The 20,741-nt window shown below is 41.7% G+C and overlaps 1 protein-coding gene and 1 long non-coding RNA gene across 3 annotated transcripts; one reads left to right on the top strand and one right to left on the bottom strand.

The window, feature by feature from the left end:
• Window positions 1–2,196: 2,196 nt before the first annotated feature.
• Window positions 2,197–19,150, top strand: LOC131514655 (uncharacterized). The gene is made up of 3 exons (XR_009263193.1): window positions 2,197–2,346; window positions 2,745–2,840; window positions 18,822–19,150. It is a non-coding gene; the product is annotated as an uncharacterized LOC131514655 (long non-coding RNA).
• LOC131514654 (chromobox protein homolog 3-like) lies at window positions 12,100–16,784 on the bottom strand. Of its 2 annotated transcripts, XM_058734894.1 has the most exons (2): window positions 15,272–16,784; window positions 15,061–15,216 (listed from the first exon to the last, which is right to left on the bottom strand). In XM_058734894.1, exons 1-2 carry the CDS (start codon window positions 15,419–15,421, stop codon window positions 15,061–15,063), a joined length of 306 nt encoding a protein of 101 aa, XP_058590877.1. In that variant the 5' UTR covers window positions 15,422–16,784. The 2 variants fall into 2 exon arrangements, with proteins under 2 accessions (XP_058590876.1, XP_058590877.1); XM_058734893.1 differs by having other exon boundaries at window positions 12,100–16,773.
• Window positions 19,151–20,741: the final 1,591 nt, after the last annotated feature.

Genomic DNA, 20,741 nt, shown 5'->3' with positions numbered 1-20,741 from the left:
GAACTATACGGGATCTCTTTTGTCATTTATCAATCTGTTTGTTAAGTCAACACCATTTATAAAGAGCCTACTATGTGGCAGGGCTCCATCCCAGGAAGTGAATAAAACACAACCCTCACCACCAAGGCTTTTAGTCTAACAAGGATGTTCATTCCATATGTGTCTTGTCTGGGAGAGCAGACCAGGATGAGTGGGAACTAAGACTCACAAATTGCCAAACCAAATTCAAATTCACTTGGTGATCAAGATTCCTGACAAACTACTTCTCAGGAGCCAAAATTTAATCTTCTTTGAAGAAAACAGCTCTAAGCATAGGTGTGTTTTATTGGTAACTCTGGGCTCTGGAAGAGATTTTGGCACATTCAAAAGGATGTGGAAGCCCTTAACGTCACTGCAGTGCTCCTCAGGAGGGGCCCACCTATTGACCCAAGAACTAAGGAAAGCCATTAGCAAAATCAAGTGATACTGTTATCAGCCAAATTCTTGCATTGGAGTAGGATCGGTGGAGCTTCTGGGGCTGCCCTTTGGCTTCCCTGGAGGGCCTAGCCAAGTAGCATTTTCTTGTCAATTCAAATAACCCATGGATTCTGTGTGTGCAAACTTAAAAACCAGAATGGCAGAAACCCTGCACCCCACAGATATACTGGGGGAGAGACGGAAAATTTATGTGTCTCTGCTTATGGTATAGTAGGCAGGTCAGAGCACAGGCCTGGATGTAACCCCGGCCCTTCAGCTCCTGCAGCCAAATCACCCTCTATCCCTCAGTATCCACATCTGTAAAATGGGACTAATAAACAGTAATCATACCTTCTGCATGGGCTGGATGTAAGGATCACAGGAGGGGCTCTTGTGGAGTATGCAGCACAGTGCATAGCCAGAGAAATACACCGAAAGTGTTAGCTATTGTTATGTTACTGTTGAGCCTCGAGCAACATGGGTTTGAACTGGACAGGTCCACTTACATGTGGGTTTTTTTTTTTTTTTTATAAATACAATGTAGTACTATAAATGTATTTTCTCTTCTTTACAATTTTTTTAATAACATTTCCTTTTCTTTCGCGTACCTTATTGTAAGAACACAGTATATAATACATACAATGTGCAAAATATGTATCAGTCGATGGTTTATGTTATTGGTAAGGCTTCCAGTCATCAGTAGGCTATTAGTAGTTAAGTTTTGGGAGAGTCAAAAGTTATACATGAATTTTCCCCCATGAGGGTGGATGTCCTTAAGGGATGTTCACATTGTTCAAGGGTCCACTGTATATTATTAAATATTATTATCTGCAAACGATTAAATGCTTAAAATTCATGACATTTAAATAAATGTGCCATGAGTACTTTATGAGAATAGTTTTTCTGTATTGCTCAAAGTTAAACATGATCCCTGTCAGACATAGGATAAGGCTGAGGCCCCATTTTTTGGGTTTTCACTGAGGTGACAATAGTGGTGTGACCCCCACCTTCCAGTTTGAGGTTCTACCCAGTAGCTCAAACTTCCTTCCTTTCACTCTGACTTCACTCCACTTAGTCTTTTCAAAATGGGGGTGCTTTGTCCACTCCCACTTTGTCATGACCTCCAGGCCTGTCTTAGGTTGGCTTCCCCAGAAAGCAGACTTTGAGTGCAAATAACTCATCAAGTCGGTGCTCCCAGAGGTAACCTTAAGGGAGTAGGGGCATCAGAACAGGGGAAATAAGGAGGCCACACAAGGGTGAGGTCTCAGCAGTTCCACAGAGGCCAGCTTTAGACTGACCCTGCAGGGGGACCTGGAGCATATGATTTGTCCCCACCTGAGGGGAAGGGAGCCTGGGGTACAGATAGGTAAGTGGGCATGGCTCTGTTCACCATCATTCCTGGTGATCTACTTGGGAGAAGTTGTGTTTCCCATTGGCCACAATTCCCCCGGATCTGTGGGTCTGGAGACACTAATCTCCAGAAGAGAGACCACACTTTCAGCAAGAAACATGGAAAGAGTTCCACTAAACCAAAATCTCTGTAACCACTTGGTCATTTGGGGGCCTCTCATACTGGGAAACCATTGGGCAAAGAAAGGAGCTGCCATCCTGGCAGGAATAATTAAGGGAAGTCTCTGTCCCTCTACCACGGGCCAGGCAGGAGTAGGTGTGGAACTCTGGGCAGCTCCAGGTTACTTCCATGCCCAGTGTAACTATGACCTGACAATTCTAGCAAGCACCGCCATGGTAACCAGGGACTCAGACTCCTCGAGGATGAAGGGCCGGGTCACCCTGCCAGGGAACAACCAGTACCAGTGCCACCTAGCCAAAGGTGAGGGGTAGAGGAGGGCTATGAGAAGATCAGTTTCTTCTCCAAACCAGCTGTAGCAGGTGAGGACCGTAACTTGTCCGACCAACCCTCCTCTTGTAAGTTTTCCCATAAACTGTGGTCAATCTCCATCATGGAGACTCTGAATTTGAATGTGGGATGCTAGCGGGCGATGGCTATGCTCCGCCAGGTCCTCTTGGAGTCCTTTTTGTGGTTTTTGTTCACTCCTGGCTTCAGTGTGCTTTTGCTTCCCAGTTCCATTCCTGACACCAACCGTCTTAGGTCAGGCCCTCGAAGCAGGCCCCAGGTGAGGATTTGTGTGCACACAATACAAGGATACTGGCAGGGAATGGCGGGTGCAAGGCAGGACTGGGGAGGAATGCAGGCCAAGGCTCCCAGAGGGTGGCCTCAGCCTGACCCCATGGGCCGTAAGTGTGCTCGGGGCCCTCCCTCCACGCAGCTAAGGCAGCTCCAGAGCCCTGAGGACCATGCCAGAAGGAACCACAGGGCTCGCTTTGAAGCAAAAGCATACCAAGGCCTGGGCGCACAAGACATGGTAAGAAGGATCGGGGGGGCGGGGAGGGTGAGTATGGGTGGGCACTGGCATTTTCTGCTACCAGCTTTACTACAGAAATGCTTTTGGAGTCACTTTGCTCTCACAGTAAGAATGAATTCAGGCCCCAAACAGAGAACCAAGAGGGCACAAGTCTGTTTCTACAAAACAGAAGGCACACGTACCCAGCCTTGCCTCTGAGGGCCAGGGTGCACGGGAAGGGGGATACCCAGTCCTGCCCTCCAGAACATCCCCTTTGGCTGTGGAGAGAAGCCACCTGTGGACTTTTTAAACCCCAGGCCAGTAAGCCCCCAGGCGGCCTATTAGTACAGGGCAGAAGGGAAGTACGTGACCCCGGAGATTACAGACTGGCAAGGTCCCTCAGAACCCAAGAGGTGAAAAAAATAAATCAAAATAGAAAACTGGCATTGACAAGTTCAAGACACAATTTGCTTCTTCAAATTACACTTCCTTCAGTTTTGCTTGGGCTCGAAGTTGTTTTCAAGCCAGGCAGATTTCCAAGGGTCAAAAGCTGTTTTGAGAGCAACCACATTCATTGGTTAATTTGCTGTCTTTCTTTCAGTACACATTTAGGGAAGGTCTGCTCTATAAACAGACATTGGGCTGAGCACAGGGTTGGTGAAAAATAGGCACTGGCCCTGCCTTTATGGGGTTGATGATGGTTTAGCAGGGAGATAACTGCTAAATGAATAAATACATACACGGTATGGAAGTACAAACGGGGATGAGTGTCTTGAAGGAAAAGTGTGGAATGCCACGAAAGGGAATAGCGGGGTGACCTAAACCTGATTTGTCAGCAAGGACCACCCTGAAGAAGCCGCATGTAAGTTGAAGCCTGAAGGATGAGTGGGAGTTCAACCATAGCAAGAAAGGAGGTTAGGTGTTGGGTGGGGTGGCCCTCCCAGAAAGAAACAGCCTGCACTAAAGCCTGAAGTTGGGAAAGAGAGGGGCTGACCTGAGGATCAAACCAACCAGAGCAAGCAAGAGAAAAAGAAAACACCCCAATTCCCCCAAAGGACCCAAGCAAAAGCTTGAGTGTATTTCTGTGCGAGTGCAGTGGGGGTGGGGTTTCGGGATGGGAATGGGAGCCCCCAAACCCCAAGCTCTGGGTCAGACTTAAATCAGAAATAAAGACAAGGCCGAATAGTCTTGGCTCACAGGGTCCTGCCCGGCCCAGGGGTGCCATGCACACTGCAGTCTCTGTGAAAAGGGCCTCGTAGGATGCATGTTGTGCCCCAGTCATAATGTCAGTTTGGAAACGGAGCTCATGGGAAAGAGGCTCTTTGGAAATCACTGGGGAGAAAAGAAGGGAGAGCTTACCAGTTGAATTTTTATTTTCTGAAGAAGCTGGAGGCAAGTGAGGCAGGACTGCAGAAATCACACACGTGAGATGTGTTGAGAAGAAGAGATTTTTTTTCCTACAACGAAAAATATTTGTGAAACTTTCTGCTAGATAGATAATATGGAGTCAAATAGGCAAGGCCCTACCCTCATAAAGCTTGTGGTCTAGTGAGGGAGAAGAGACATTCATTTCTTTTTTTTTTTTAATTTTTTTTAATGTTTATTTATTTTTGAGAGACAGAGACAGAGAAGAAGCAGGGGAGGGGCAGAGAGAGAGGGAGACACAGAATCAGAAGCAGGCTCCAGGCTCTGAGCTGTCCGCACAGAGCCCAATATGGGTCTCCAAATCACGAGCTGCAAGATCATGACCTGAGCCAAACTCAAATGCTTAACGAACTGAGCCACCCAGGTGCCCCTAATTTCAATAATATAAAAACAAATATGGAATTGTCATTTGAGCAGCTGCACAAAGGAGAGGCCCATGGCAGATGGGGTGGTTGGGTGTATGTCAGGACAGCTTCCCTGAGGATGTCGGATTCAGGTGAAGATCTAAAGGTTGAGCAAAGGTTATTTCAGTGAAAGGAGTGGCGGAGGGGCAGGGTGAGAACATTCTAGACATTGGAAAGGACATAAGCAAAGGAACTGCTGTGGGACATCTGAGAAAATAGAAGAAACCTGGTGACCGGGGCACCGAGAACATAAGAACAAGGAGAAATAATAACAGGGTTTAAGGTAGGAATTAGACTTGGTTTCTAAAAACGTATCCTACATGTTCCTGGAAGATGGAATTGAGAGGGCAGGAGAGCAAGCAGGGAGACCAGGTAGAGAGCTCTTAGAGGGGTACACATGACAGCTCAAGGGGTGATGGACACAGGGCTACAGAGAATGGGATAGGTTCAAAACATATTTAGATGTATATTGGGCAGGAATTTGTGATAGGGTGAACGTGGGGGCTTTATAAGGGATGATAGGGAGAGAGGTGTGAGGTTTCTACCTGGGGAATTGGGGGGATGCTGGGGCCTTTCACCAAGTTAGGGAGCCCTCGAAAAGATCTAGGTACAGGATGGAAGGTCTGATTTTAGACATTTTAGACAGATAAAGTTGGAGGCGCCCTTGAGACTGCCAGGTGGAAGCCACAGGATGAATAGATCTGAACCTCATGGGAGAGGCCTGGAATAGTAATATCAGTTCGGAAGTGACTGGTGTATGAGGGTTATTGAGGACGTGGGTATGAATGAGGCCACGTAGGCAGAATATGAAAGTATGAATGTGTACAGAGATGTGGCTTTGTTGGTCAAATATGTTTGAATGTTGAGTTAAATATAATTAAACTGATTTCTTTCCTGCAGGAACTCTTGGGGCAGCGGGGCACGGGGGTGGGGGTGGACTTTAAAAGGCTAATGAGTGTTTGTATTTCTGGAAGGGATAAAAAGGACTAATGAACACTGGGAATCTCTAAATGCAGAGATACCTTGGAGCACCTGGGTGGCTCAGTTGGTTAAGTATCTGACTTCAGCTCAGGTCATGATCTCATAGCTTGTGAGGTCAAGCCCCACCTCAGGCTCTGTGCTGACACTCAGAGCCTGGAGCCTGCTTCAGATCCTGTGTCTCTCCCTCTCTCTCTGACCCTCCCCCGTTCATGCTCTGTCTCTCTCTCTCTCTCTCTCTCTCTCAAAAATAAATAAAAACATTTAAAAAAATTAAATGCAGAGATACCTTAATTCAGAGATCCCTGAACTTTTTTGGCCACAGAATCCTCCTATCACAGGGCATCTTACTGATAGAAAGAAAAATCTTTCTGACAGTAGAGTATGGTAACCAGAGCACTATCTTTTTTTTTCCTTTGTGAATAAAACCAATAGTAATGCCTCACATTTAAATAGTGTGTCACAGGGGCGCCTGGGTGGCTCAGTCGGTTGGGCGGCCGACTTCGGCTCAGGTCATGATCTCGCGGTCCGTGAGTTCGAGCCCCGCGTCAGGCTCTGTGCTGACAGCTCAGAGCCTGGAGCCTGTTTCGGATTCTGTGTCTCCCTCTCTCTGACCCTCCCCCATTCATGCTCTGTCTCTCTCTATCTCAAAAATAAACATTAAAAAAAAATTTTAAATAGTGTGTCACACTTGACTAAGTGCTTTCATATCACTTCTTATTCAACTCCCAAAATAAGCCTCTTGGGGTGGTCTCAGGATCCCTACTCACAGATGAGGTTCAGCTACGTTAAATGGCATGCCCAATGCCCAGTGTCTCACAGCTGGTCGGGGGAAGACCTGAAACCAAAGCTGGGACAACCAGGTCACTGAGTCCAACATCATGTTCAGTTTTATGACCTTGGCTGCTCCCACATGAAAACACATGGTCTTTAACAATATTATTAATTTAATAGTTGTGAGGCTGATGCTTGGATCCTCTGAGACTTCATCCGGTAGCTGCAAAGCCTATGCTTCTGATCAGGTTGCTGGCCTGCTTCCTCTTAATAACCTAAGAATGGCTACACTGAGTCAGACCTAAGGTCCGTTGTCAGTGGAAGCACATGATTGTCCTCATGAGGTCAAGTTTAAGGGCCAGAGCCATACCCCAAGCATCCTGGCTTCTCTTTAATAGCCAAGTATGGATCTAACGCCCACAAATTTATCTAAAACTTACAAAAGCCTATTTATTGTCTTAATCTTGTATCACCACTTGAGATAATGAGGTCTCTAAGTTCATCCTTCCTGCTATAAAACCTTTTGTTAATCTTTTATATGTTGATTGAATATTAGGCTGCTGGAAGAAATAAATTTCTCAAAGAGGGAGGATTATACTTAGAGATAAGACAAGCCAAGACTATTTTCTAACATGAGCACAGGACTCCTCTTTTCATAACATGAAATATATGTTCCTATTAGTGATGTCCTTAAGTGACATCTGGGAATTACTCTTCTGCTCAGCTATTCTCTCAACAGAGAGAATTCTCTCAACTCCTCTTCCTGGCAAAGGTCTGTGCCGGCTATAGTGGGGGAACCTAGAACATATTCCCCAATAAGGAATTTTTGCTTTCTTTATTATATAAATTTTTATTGAATTATATATTCAGAAAGGTACGCAAATCATACATTTCACAAAATATGCTCATGTAACCACCTACATCAGGAAGTAGAACATTATCAGCTCCCCATACCTGGGCCCCCTCCCCTCCTTCCTATCGATAACCAGGGTTCCAACCATGTATCAGTTTCCTATTACTGCTGTAACAAATTAGCACAAACTTAGTGGCTTGAAACAATATTCTCTTATAGCTCTGGAGAACAGAAATCCCAAATCAGTCTCACTGAGCTAAAATCAAGATGTTGGCAGGGCTGATTCCTTCCAGAGGCTCTCTGGAGAGAACATCCTTGTCTTTTCCAGCTTCTGGAGGCCCCCTCTACATTGCCTGACTTATGGCCCTCTTCCTACATTTTCAAAGCCAGCATCATAGCATTTCTTCTCTGACTCTGATCCTTCTGCTTTCCTCTTATTAGGATCCTTATCATTAGATTAGGTCTACTTGGATAATCAAGGTAAATCTCCCTATCTTGAAACCTTTAATTTAATGACAGCTACAAAATCTCCTTTACTATATACACAGTAATATATCCCAGGGTTCAGGGGATTAGGACAGAGATATGTTGGGGGGGCACTATTTAGCCTACCTCAGACCATAAAACCATAGATTCATTTTTCCTATTTTGAACTTTAAGTAAATAGAATCATATACCCTTTTAATGATGTCTTTTTTTTTTTTTTTAGTTTAGTTTATTTATTTTGAGAGAGAGGGCGAGAGAGTGCAAGAGAGGGGAGAGGCAGAGAGAGAGAAGGAGAGAGAGAATCTCAAGCAGGCTCCACACTGCCAGCATGGAGCCCAATGCAGGGCTCAAACCCATGAACCGTGAGACCACGACCTGAGCCAAAATCAAGATGCTTAACCAACTGAGCCACACAGGCGCCCCTTTAATGATGTCTTTTGATTTCAAAAAGTTTTAAGTTTTAGAGTAGTCTAATTTATCAGTCTTAGTGCTTTTGTGTCTCTTGAAAGAAATATTTGCCTACCTACCCCAAATAATGAAGATACTCTATGTTTCCTCTAGTTGCTATATTATTTTACCTATGGCATTAAAACCTACAATCCATCTAGAATTGTTTTTTGTGAATGGTGTGAGCTCATTATTGAGGTTCATTTTGCCTCATATGAATCTATATGGATTCTCATATGATCCAGTATGATTTTGAAAAGACTGCCTTCCCCTCCTGGTCTGAATTACCATTTTTATCTTAAACATCTGTTTAGCACCATACCACACTATCTCAATCACTGTAGTTTTAAATAAAACTAGATAACCACTGGTATAAGTTATCCAACTTTGTCATTCAATATTATCTTGGCCCTTCCTGGCCTTCTGCACTGCCATATACATTTTAAAATCCGTTTATCAATTTCTGGGAATTTGTCTGGGGCTGCACTGAATCTGTAAATTATGTGGGAGAGCATGTTTATAATACCTAGTCCCCTAGTCCTTGAACATTTATTTGGGTCTTCTTTAACTTAGTTCAATGACATGTTATTCTTTTTGCATGAAGGTGGTTGTACATCTTCCACTGATTTTTAGGTGTTTAATATTTTTTTAATTTTTTTATTGTTTATTTATTTTTGAAAATGAGAGAGACAGAGCACAAGCAGGGGAGGGGAAGAGACGGAGGGAGACACAGGATCCAAAGCAGGCTTCAGGCCCTGAACTATCAGCACAGAGCCCGACACGGGACTTGAACCCACAGACTGTAAGATCATGACCAGAGCCGAAGTGGGATGCACAACCAACTGAGCCACCCAGGTGCCCCTGTTGTTATTATAATGACGTATTATCATTTAAAATTTTTATTTTCTGATTTATTTTTAGTACATAGAATATAATTGATTTTTTATATTGCTCTTGCATTCAGCTACCTGGCTAAGTTCATTTGCTAATTTATTTAGTATGTAGGTTCTTTTGGATCTTCTCTCTATAGCTATGTCTATATAAATAATATGTTTTACATACATACTCATATATATTTCTGTATATTATCCATGATGCTGATGAATAATGGCAGTTTTATTTCTTTCTCTTTCTCACACCAATTTCTTTTTCTTGCCTTATTGCATTAGCTGTGAGCCTCCAGTCTAATTCTGAATAGGTGTGATAACAGACATCTTTGTCTCATTTCCAAATTAGGGGGATTATGATGTTTGCTGTAGGATTAGAGATGCCCTTTATAGGAGGCAGGAAATTCTTTATATTTCTAGTTTGCTAAGAATTTATTTTTAATCATAAATGAATATTGAATTTTTTAAATGTTTTTTCTGTATCTTTTTGAGACAATCATAAGCTTTTCCCTTTTATTCTGTTCATGTGATTAATTACATTGAGCTATCTTGACTTTTTATTTTGAAATAATTTTACACTTATGGAAGAGTTGCAAAAATAATAGAGTTTCCATATATCCTTCACCCAACTTCCCTAATGCTCATTTTATATAACCATAGGACAATTGTCAAAACTTAAATAATATTGGTACAATACTTTTAATTATACTATATACTTAGTTGGATTTTACTTGTTTTTCCACTAATGTTCTTTTTCTATTTCACAATGCCATGTTGCATTTTGTGGCATCTCATTAGTCTGCTCTAATCTTTGACAGTTCCTCAGTCCTTCCTTGTCTTTCACAACTTTGACACTTTTGAAGAGAATTGGTCAGGTATTTTGTTAGACTATCCTTTATTTTTATTTTATTTTTTTAATTTTTTAATGTTTATTTATTTTTGACACAGAGAGAGAGACAGAGCATGAGCAGGGGAGAGGACAGAGAGATTGAAGGAGACACAGAACCAGAAGCAGGCTCCAGGCTCTGCGCGGTCAGCACAGAGCCCGACGCGGGGCTCGAACTCACAGACAGTGAGATCATGACCTGAGCTGAAGTTGGATGCTCAACCGACTGAGCCACCCAGGCGCCCCTTGTTAGACTATCCTTTAATTTAGGTTTGTCTGATGTCTTCTCAGGGTTAGATTGAAGACTTTCATTTTTTAGCAATATACAAGAGAGGTGATATGCTCTTCCCAGTGCACGACCCCAGGGGATGCATGATATGTCTTCTTACTGGCGATGGTAACCTCGATCACTTGGTTAAAGTGGTATCTGCCAGTGTTCATTGAATTTTAAACGTTAAACCTTCCTTATATTTTCAGAATAAACTCAAATTGGTTACATTTTTTCACATATTTTAGGCTAATATTTTGAAAGAATGTTTGTTTCTATGCTTATAACAAAGTTTGGACTGTAATTTTCCTTTTCTGAAGATCTTTGTCAGGATTTAAGGTTAAGTTGGCTTCATAAAACAAGGTAGTAATTGTTACCTCTTTATTCTCTAGGAGAGTTTATGGTTTATGTAAGATTGTTGCTATTTCTTCCCTAAATTCTTGAAGAAATCACTAATGAAGTTATGTGGGGCTGGAGTTTTCCTTGAGGAAGGAAAGGTTTTAAATTATAGATTTGATATATATAGGACTAGTTAGATTTCTATTTACCCTTGTCTCAGGTTTACTAGTGTCCTTTTTCACATTTATTTATTGTTGAGAGACAAAGAGAGACACAGAGCAAGCAAGGGAGGGGCAGAGAGAGAGGGAGACACAGAATCTGAAATAGGCTCCAGGCTCTGAGCTGTCAGCACAGAGCCTGACGCGGGGCTCAAACTCACGGACCGCGAGATCATGACCTGAGCCGAAGTCGGACGCTTAACCGACTGAGCCACCCAGGCGCCCCACTAGTGTCCTTTTTCACATTTATTTATTGTTGAGAGACAAAGAGAGACAGAGCGTAAGCAGGGGAGGGGCAGAGAGAGAGGGAGACACAGAATCTGAAACAGGCTCCAAGCTCTGAGCTGTCAGCACAGAGCCTGACGTGGGGCTCGAACCCACAAAGCATGAGATCATGACCTGAGCCGAAGCTGGACACTCAACTGACTGAGCCACCCAGGCACACTGAAGTGTCCTTTTTGAAGAATTTATTTCCTATTTTCAAATGTGTTGGCAGAAAACTTTTCAAAATATCCTCATAATCTTTTTTTTTTTTGGCGGGCTTCATGCCCAACATGGGGCTCAAACTCAGGACTCCCGAGATCAAGAGTTGGCATACTCCACCAATTGAGACTGCCATGTGCCCCTCCTCGGATTCTCTTGTAAATGTATTACTGTGGCAAGGTGCTCTTTTTCATTCCTGATATTGATACTTTGTTTCCCACTTTTTTCTCAACTATTCTTGGTAGAGGTTTATCAATATTAATTGATCTTTTTGTAGAACCAACTTTTGGGTTTGTTGATTCTCTCATTGTACATTTGTTTACTATTTCATTAATTTTCTGCTTTTATCTTTCTTATGTTTCTACTTCCTTGGGTTTAATTAGCTGGGTTCCCCCTTCCCCCTCCATTTCTTGAGATAGATTCTTATATAACTGATTTTTAGCTTTTCTTCACCATTTGCGTTTAAAGCTACAAATTGCCGTCTCTACCCAAGCACAGCTTGAACCGGGTCCCACCTGTTCTGATATATTTTTATTGTCATTTAGTCAAAATGTTTTTTCTCATTTTTCTTTGACCCACAGATTATTTAGAAGTTTATTTTCTGAAATTGTGAGGATCTTTCTAGGTATTTCTTGCTATTGATTTCTAGCTGACTTTTACTCTGGTCATAGATACATAAATTGTCCCAAAGAAAACAAATGGAAAAAACACTTACCATTCATTTTACGAGGGCAGTTTAACCTTAATACCAAAACCTGACAAAGATAGTATAAGAGGGGGTGGGGAGGGAAGGAAAGGAAAAGATTATTTAAATCTTCTGAGATTTGTTTATGGATCAGCATACAGCCAATTTTGGTAAATGTACCATGTGTAATCAAAACTTTAAAAGTGTATCCTGCAGTTGTGTGCAGTATTCTATACATAATAAGTAGATCACATATGCATTTGTTAATTGTATTATTCAAATTCTTTATATCCCTATAGTTGGTTTTTGTTTTCTGCTGCTTCTTCTAAAAGTTAACAAGAGAAGTGAAAGGTGTATTAAAATGTGCCATTTTGGGGGCGCCTGGCTGGCTCAGTCAGTAGAGCATGTGACTCTTGATCTCAGGGTCATGGTTTTGAGCCCCACAGTGGGCATGGAGATTACTTAAAAAAAAAAAAAAAATCTTTTATTTAAAAAGTTCCATTTCTCCTTTTAGTTCTGTCAATTATTACATTATAAAATTTGAGGATGTGTTATTAGGTACAATTAAGAATTGCTATATCCTTCAGATGGACTGACATTTTTATCCTTATGAAATGTACTACTTTATTTCTTGTAAAGCTTCTTGCCTTAAACAGTGTCTGATATTAGTATAAACATACCAGTTTTCTTTTAGTTAGAAATATATTTCTTCCTCCTTTTACTTTTATTCTTTCTGTATGCTTATATTTGGGTGTAGGGGTATGTTTATTTTTAATCCAGTCTCACAATGTTTATCTTTTAATTAGAACTCTTAGTTTACATTTAATACACTTACTGACACATTTGGATATAAATCTTTGATGTTTTTTCTCAAAAAAAATTTTTTAATGTTTATTTATTTTTGAGAGGGGGAAGGGCAGAGAGAAAGGGAGACACAGAATCTGAAACAGGCTCCAGGCTCTGTGCCACTCGAACTCACGAACAAAGAGATCGTGACCTGAGCCAAAGTCGGGTGCTTAACCAACTGAGCCACTCAGGTGTCCCAAATCTACCATGTTTTTATTTTTTAGTTGTTACAATTGTTCTGTTTTCTTTTCCCCTTTCTTAACTTCTTTGGAATAAAATATTTATTATTATTATTTCATTTCCCTCTTCTATGAACTAGTCATTGATTCTTTTATTATGTTTATTGGTTAGCCTCGAGCTAAGGATTACAACATGCATCCTTGACTTATTAAAGTCCAATTAGTATTTTTTTTCAATTCATGGATAAGGACATTGGAATACTTTAACTCCTTTTTCCACTTACATTTTGTGTATTGTTACATACTTTAATTCAACATATATTCTATACATATATATTTATACAGTCAATACTAATTTAGATTCCCTCATATGTCTACTCTTTACAGTGCTCTTTATCCCCTTCTTCATCTTCTTGCTTCCATTTGGAATTCTTTCCTTCTACCTGAAAAACTAGTTTTCCCACTAGTGTCTGTCAGCAAGCTCTAAATCATTTCAGTTGTTTGGCTGGTAATGTCTTTTTTTCGCTTTCATTTTCGAACGATTTGCTTTCATTTTTGAACGATACTTTCTCTGGGTATAGAATTTTTAGGTTAGTAGATATTTTCCTTTAGCCTTTGATTTTTGTTTATCCTTTTGAATATAAACTATTGACCACTATTTACCAATATTTACAATAAAGTAAACAATATACAGTTGGATAACATTCTGATGATTGTCTTTCCTGGTTTCTGCTGAACCAGGAACTCAAATACTGAGAAGATTGAGCCTGCATGTAAGGAATGAGCTGGGGTAAAGAAAACACATGCAGGTCAAGAATTTACAATACGGAAGTTTGTCCCCCCATTTATTCCAGCAGGTGCTAAACTGTCAACATTTCTAACTATCTGATTATGATTACGTTTCCATGAACAAAGTCTTAGACATTCCATAAATTGTGACCTTTTAGTCAATATCGCAGAGATTTCAACCTCTTGCAAAGGAATGATTCACCAGAAGGAAACTTTAAATGTCCACGTAACTAAGTTTTGCTTACCTAATTTAAACACACCAGGACTTGTCTAGTTTTCTCATGTGGGTGGGGAGGTTGTTGGTAATGCTAAAATTTTTCTTTCAGGGATCTTGCAAATAAAGTTGCATTTATATGACTATAGATATGGATATGGATTCTGATATGGCTACTTTTAAATTGTCCAATTTAAGTTGTTTACGGTATATTTAAATTGTCCAATTAATTATGAAATTTTAAAAGTTAAGGCCTGTTCAGGAAAAATTTCAATTTACTTTAAGTGATTTATATCTTAGGTTGCTGAAAATGACGGCATCCCAGAAACATGGGCTTATCCATGGTCATGAAATTCTGCTTTTGTTTGGGTGAATGTTTTTTTTACAAAGAAAACTATTTATGTATGTATTTTTATGTATACACTCACACACACAAAAAAAACCCCAAATAAACAAAAAGCCCAGAATGGTCCTTAGGCATGTAGGAATTAAACACAAATTCTGGTTGAGTACCAACTATGAAGATTTCCCCCAGCATTAAGAAAAGGTGCTCTCTAATGCAGGGGAATAATATACCATGGTCTCAAATATTCTTTTCTGATAAAGGAAGCAACTATAGAAAGCTTTTATTTATTCAAAGTAACCAGTGCTAGAGATGCAAAAAATCCCTAACAACTCCCCCAAATGATATATCATTGAGCTTCATCTTCTAGACAAGAATGACAAGTTAATCTCTCTTCATAAAAAAAGAATTACAATTTGGGGTGCCTGGGTGGCTCAGTCGGTTAAGCGTGGACTCTTGATTTTGACTTGGGTCATGATCCCACAGTTCGTGAGATCAAGCCCTGCGTTGGGCTCTGCACTGATAGTGAGGGGCCTGCTTGGGATTCCCTCTCTGCTCTTCCCCCACTCGTTCTCTCTCTCTCTGTCTCAAAAGAAATGAACTTTAAAATAAAGAACACGCAATTATAATTTGAAGACGCTTCATAGTTGCCTCCTTTGCCAATGCCGACTCTGCCTCTTCTGAACTTTTCCATTTCATGAGAAATGTGAATTCTCCACTGCTGTCTGCAGCACCAATTATTTGTTCAGGATCAAGACCTCTGGCAAAGCCTGTTGGTTTATCAGCAGCATCTCTTTTCTTCTTGGATTTGCCATCATCAGATTCACTGTTGGATAAAGAGTCTTTTTTTGTACCGTCTTTTTCTTTACCAGCTTTTTGAGAATTAGGAAATGCTTCAATTAACTCTGGACGATCTAAAGTTTCTTCAAGCTCCCAAGTATTGTCAACATCTGTAAATCCCTTCCACTTCAGGAAATACTCTGTCTTCCCATTTACTACTTTCTCCACCACAAATTCTTCCGGCTCTGCCTCTTCTACTTTACTCTTTCCTTTCTGTTTCTTTCCCACTTTTTGCAATGTAGTTGTATTAGAGGCCATTTTTTATTGCAGGCGTTCAGGGCTATTTTTCACCGCCTCTAGGCTGCTTCAGGTCTCAGGTCTGCAGCGTCGCTGGCCCTGTGCTCCTCAAACTCCAGCCACATCCTTTCTTTTGGCCTTTTAAAGATACCATTTCATTATTTTTTGGCTTCCATTGTTTTTATTGAAAATTTGGCTGTCTTATTTTGTGCCCCTGAACAAAATGTGTTTTATTATTTTTTTATACTAACTGCATTTATAGTTTTTGTCTTTAGTTGTTTGTTACCTATTTTACAATGATGGGTCTAGTAGTAACTTTCTTTGTATTTATCTGTGCCTCTATGTCTTTTATCAGTTTTTAAATCCTTAGATTATTTGCTCTTCAAATATTGTTTATGCTACACAGTCTCTCTCCTTTTCTTCTAGGACTCTAATTACACAAATGTCTACACCGAACCCCATATATCTCCCAGTCTTTCTTTTTGGTATTTCTTAAAAATTTTATCCTGCTGTAATTGTAGTGAAGTCCACATATTTTTTTCTAGTCTATATTCAAGTTCATGAATCATCTCTTCAGTTGAGTCTAATCTGCTTTGAAATCTTTCCTCTGAGTTCTTAATTTCAATCCTAGAATTTTTATTAGATTATTCTTAAAATATATTCAACATATCTGTTTAAATTACATTTTTTTTCTTTTGGTTTTCAGTCATTTGTTCCTAGCTCCTGTTATGCCTGGTTTTGTTGTTATTGTTATCATCTATTTGTTTAATGCCAGACACCATATGAAAAATGTAACGATAATTTGAGAGCCTGGATGATGTCATATTCCTCCGAAGAGGACTTGCTTTGCTTCTGGCAGGCAGTTAGCAAGGAGTATAACTTCTTAGTCTAATCGGAGATTGGTTTGATTCAGATCTGAGTTACAGTCTCTGTGAGTGCTCGTCTATTTTCGGGCTAGCTTTATTACCAGGGTGTAGTCCCTCAAGGTTCCCAGCTGAAGACTGGGCTGTTTACCAGGTCCCCTCCTTTTGGAAAGCTCTGAATCCCAATTTTTGTCTCCTTACCCCTGTAAGACTGCCAACAGTCCTGTTCAGCTGCTCAGCTTCTCTGTACTTAACTTATTCAGAATCATCAAATGTCTCTTGGGAGAAAGTAGCTGCATATATTAAGCTGCTCACCTCTCTTTATTTCCTTTTTCTCTAATACCTTAGACTCTGTCTTATATGTCTCCAATGCTTTCAAATAGATGTTTCTCACTTTTAATAAAATCTAGGGGTACCTTGGTAGCTCAGTTGGTTAATCTTAAGTCCAACATCAGCTCAGGTCATGATCTCCCGGTTTGTCAGTTCGAGCCTTGCATCAGGGTCTCTGCTGTCAGTGCAGAGCTCACTTCAGATCCTCTGTCCTCTCTCTGCGACGCCCCCCCCCCCCCCCCGCAACTCGTGCTCTCTCTCTCTCAAAAATGAATAAACATTTAAAAACAAAATCTAGGTTTTTCTAGTTGTTCTCATGTGGAGCATTGATCTGATACAAGCTAGTCCATAATAACTAGAAGCAGAAGTCTTCCCCTAATGGGTTTATAACTAGTACTGCTCCATATTACCATCCTTGGTTCCTGTCCTTGAGGAAATTTGCTTCAGTCCTGGTTGCTATAATGAAAAATATCAGGACAACAACAAGAAAAAAAAATTGATGCCTTCGATTTTGAATATTATTTTTTCAAATACATCTTCTAACATCAACAATAATAACTGACAATTATTGGGTGTTTGTTTTGGGCCAGGAAATGTCCTAGTATGTTACATGTATGAATTCATTTAATGGGATACAGTGAGAGTCCAGTGCTATCCATATTCATCAAGCATAGAATTTGACCAAGGGGGGATCTGGGTAAAAGATGACATATAATTCACAAACACAACACAACAATTCAACAAACACAGCCAAGGACCAACTAAGAAAAAAGTTTAGATGTTATCTAGGCTATCAGATGACAGGGAATGCACACACAAAAAGGTAAGGTACAAGCCTCAAACTATTTCCCCACTAGTCTTTTTCTAGTGGGAAATACTAACAAAGTTAGTTTATAGCAAAAGACTAATAATGAACAAACATATTTTCCACTTGTGTGCTCCCTGGTGGAGGTGATAGGGAAGAAGTAACAGGAGAAGAGAGAACAACCAAGATCTTATGTCAACTGTCCCTGGGTGTCAAGAATCAGTTTTATTTGCATTCAATAGACATCAAGTAATTGCAGGTTTAGGTCACAGAAATGAGTTGGGTGACCAGTATAAGAATGGGATGGTGGTGATAGGGTATTAATGGCCCAAGACCCTGCCAAGGAGAAGTGAAAGGGATATTTAGGCTATTTGCCCAAAAACCAGAAATGTACACCCAACACTGTGTTCTGGCATGGCAGAACATGGCAACCTCACTCCCAACTTCAGCTCTCAGCCAGACACCCTCCAGGGCCTAGCACTCCTCACCCTTTTGTATCCTTCAGCCTAGGTGATAAACAGTATGGGCCTCCTTCCTGCTGTTGGATGAAATTCTATTTAGCGTCCTCTGCACTCCAAAGAATTTTACTTCCACCATTGGAAGCAGCCTGAGGTGGGTAACACAGAAGTTGTAGAATAAGTCTCCCTTGGTTCAAGTTGTGGCTCTTACTGTCACTTAGGTGACTTTGGGAAAATTATTTAACCTCTCTGAGCCTCAATGTCCTCGTTGTGAAATGGAGATGATAATAATAATCAAGATGATATGGGATAATGCTAGTGAAGTGCTTGGCCAAAACCAGGCCAAACCAAACGAAAACAAAACAAAACAAAAGCAAAATAAAGGTTAGGTATGGCCATTATTTAACTTAATTTAGGGTCCTGGAGTGGGTAGGAAGGTCTTAGACTATTGTCATAGGATTCCTCATTTGAGAGGCAGCCTCGGAGTGTTGTGGGAGGGGAAGAAGTGGAAAACAGGAGGTTCTTTGGTTCTATGGGGGAGCAGGAGTTTACTCCAACAGCGATGGTGCTCCTAAGGCTGGTTTCCAGACTTTTGTGGGGAAATGTTGCACAAATGTATGAATATGGGAAGCCATTAGCCAGGTTTCCTATTTTCACTTCTCCCTCAGAAGAAATTGGTTCTATTTTAGAGACATCACAGGTCTCATCTTCCCTTCACTGCCACCCCCCCACCCCCAGGAACACTGAGGCTCCCATGGTCTTAGGTTGATCATAAATAGATGATGCCTCCTACCCTTGTGGTCAGAAGTGCTGCTTCAGGGAGCTCAGGGGTTTCTCACTCACCAAAATCTCTCCTCAGTAAAGTATTAAACATCAATTATTTAGTTCTTAACGTGAACTGAATTAATGTGTCATTTACCCAAGCGTATTTGCATTTTATGCCTACTCTTGCTCCGGAATGAAAGCCCAGAAACAACAGTAAGAAAAGGAGATCTAGAACAGTCATCTTACAGACGTCAGAAGACGCCACCCCCCCTCCCATCCCCAGTTTCGGTTCTCATTAGCTGTGTGGCTTTAGGTCATTTCTTTTTTCTCTATTGTCCTTGACATCCTCATTAAAGGGTCTCAAAGTTCCTTCCAGCTCTAAAAACCCTATTTGTTTGAGTGGTATTATTTGGAGGACCTAAAGCCAGCCCAGAAATCACCCACAGGCATATACAGTCACCCTATACCCAACCTGACCCAGGAAGCTTTGAACACAGTGTGCCCTCTCACCCACCATGCCCCAGCCCCATGTGAGTCTTCCCCACTCCCCTTACCTTCCCCTGGGGACAAGGCCTCGCCTAAGCTGGGCTCTGAGGGTGGTGGTAACCAGCCCCCACTCCAGCCTGGCTATGCAGTCCCCTCCCCCTCCCAATCCCCATTTCCTGTCTAGCAGATTTACAACACAGTTCAAAGAAGGAAGGATGATATAACAGCTTTCCTGCTATGCTCCCTCTCCCAACTGACTTAGTCTAACTGGCACCGGGCCAAGTGGTTTTGTTCTCCATAGCCTCCCATAAGTAAAAATACTCCAGGCCCCAGCCCTCCTGCCTGTGACATGGCGTCAGCTCCCAAACCCACTGGTCAGGCTTTCGTTCGTGGGCGGGAAGGAGGCAGCCCTGTGCAGTGCTGGAGTCTAATTAAGTGCTGAGGAAATAAACCATGGGCTTCAATTTTAGTTCTGAAAATAGCTATGGCCTAGGACTCCTCTCTCTGGCCTGAGCTGAGAGACTTCTCCCGCTGCTTATTCTCCTGTGGCTGGGCTTCAGGGTTTGCAAAGGGAACCTAGGTGCTGGAGGAGAGGACAAGGGTCTGAGGAGCAGAGGCAGCCCTTGGAGGCCCAGGGGTTTAGAAGTCAGTGGGAGAAGCACACGTCAGGGAAAAGGGGATTCGAGCCCAGGGGCATAGACTATTTATTCCATACCCTCCATCCCTACTTTGCATCCTAGTCCCTGCCTCTAGAATGTGCTGATGCTCAGGCTGCAGGGAATCCAGAAGTTCTGGGTCCTACTGTATGTACCTCCGGAGCCCCATGTGGCTAAGAATGCTAAGCTCTGGCCAATGTTGAGGTAATTCTCTAGGCAGATCATAGAATACACATCACAATTTCGCGTATAATCAATCCTCTTGGGCAATGAGAATGAGGAAAAACATCAACAAATGGATATGTGGAAATAAAAGCTTCTGCAAATCAACTGAATGTCCAACTGGCTCAGTTAGCCTGGATCCTGAGCATCTTCCTGTCTGCCTCTGCCTGGGAGGAGAGAATCAGCCTGCTGAGGGAGACAGGCCACCCACATGAGTCCAGATGAAGAGGGGCAGGCCATGTGAACTAATGCAAAGTCCAGAGGGGTCACCAGCTTTGCCATTTGGTCATTCACCACATCCTAGCTCTTCTCACACTATATGGTCATTAGCTGTCGTCTCCACATTAGACCATGGACATGGGCTCTGTATTCTTTCCTTCCTTCCCCCACTACCCAGCGCACAGTAGGTATCTCATTTAAGATGCTTTTGTTCAGCCTCCCTTTTCAATGGTCAGGACTGAGCTCACTCCATATTCTCATGAATACTGTTACTTCAGCACCGAAGGGGCAGGGCACGAAGCCACGGTCAAGAACAAGGTAAATGAGTTCAGTGAACAAGTTTACCTCATCTGCCTGGCTGACCAGAGGGGACCGCAGAACTGGGGGCAGGTCTCTAACATCAGTGGTGGCTTTGAAGAGAAACATCACATGTGCCTGAAACCAAGCCAGTGCTCACTGCTTCTAGAAAATAGTTGGAATAAAAAGGAAGGAGAATTTCAAAGGAAATCGAACTCAGAGGGCAGGAGTGAGGGCTCT

The sequence above is a fragment of the Neofelis nebulosa genome, chromosome 6, assembly GCF_028018385.1.
Source record: "Neofelis nebulosa isolate mNeoNeb1 chromosome 6, mNeoNeb1.pri, whole genome shotgun sequence".
Lineage (NCBI taxonomy): Eukaryota > Metazoa > Chordata > Mammalia > Carnivora > Felidae > Neofelis > Neofelis nebulosa.
The sequence above is the reverse complement of the archived record's forward strand: the minus strand, read 5'-3'. Positions and strand labels throughout refer to the sequence as shown.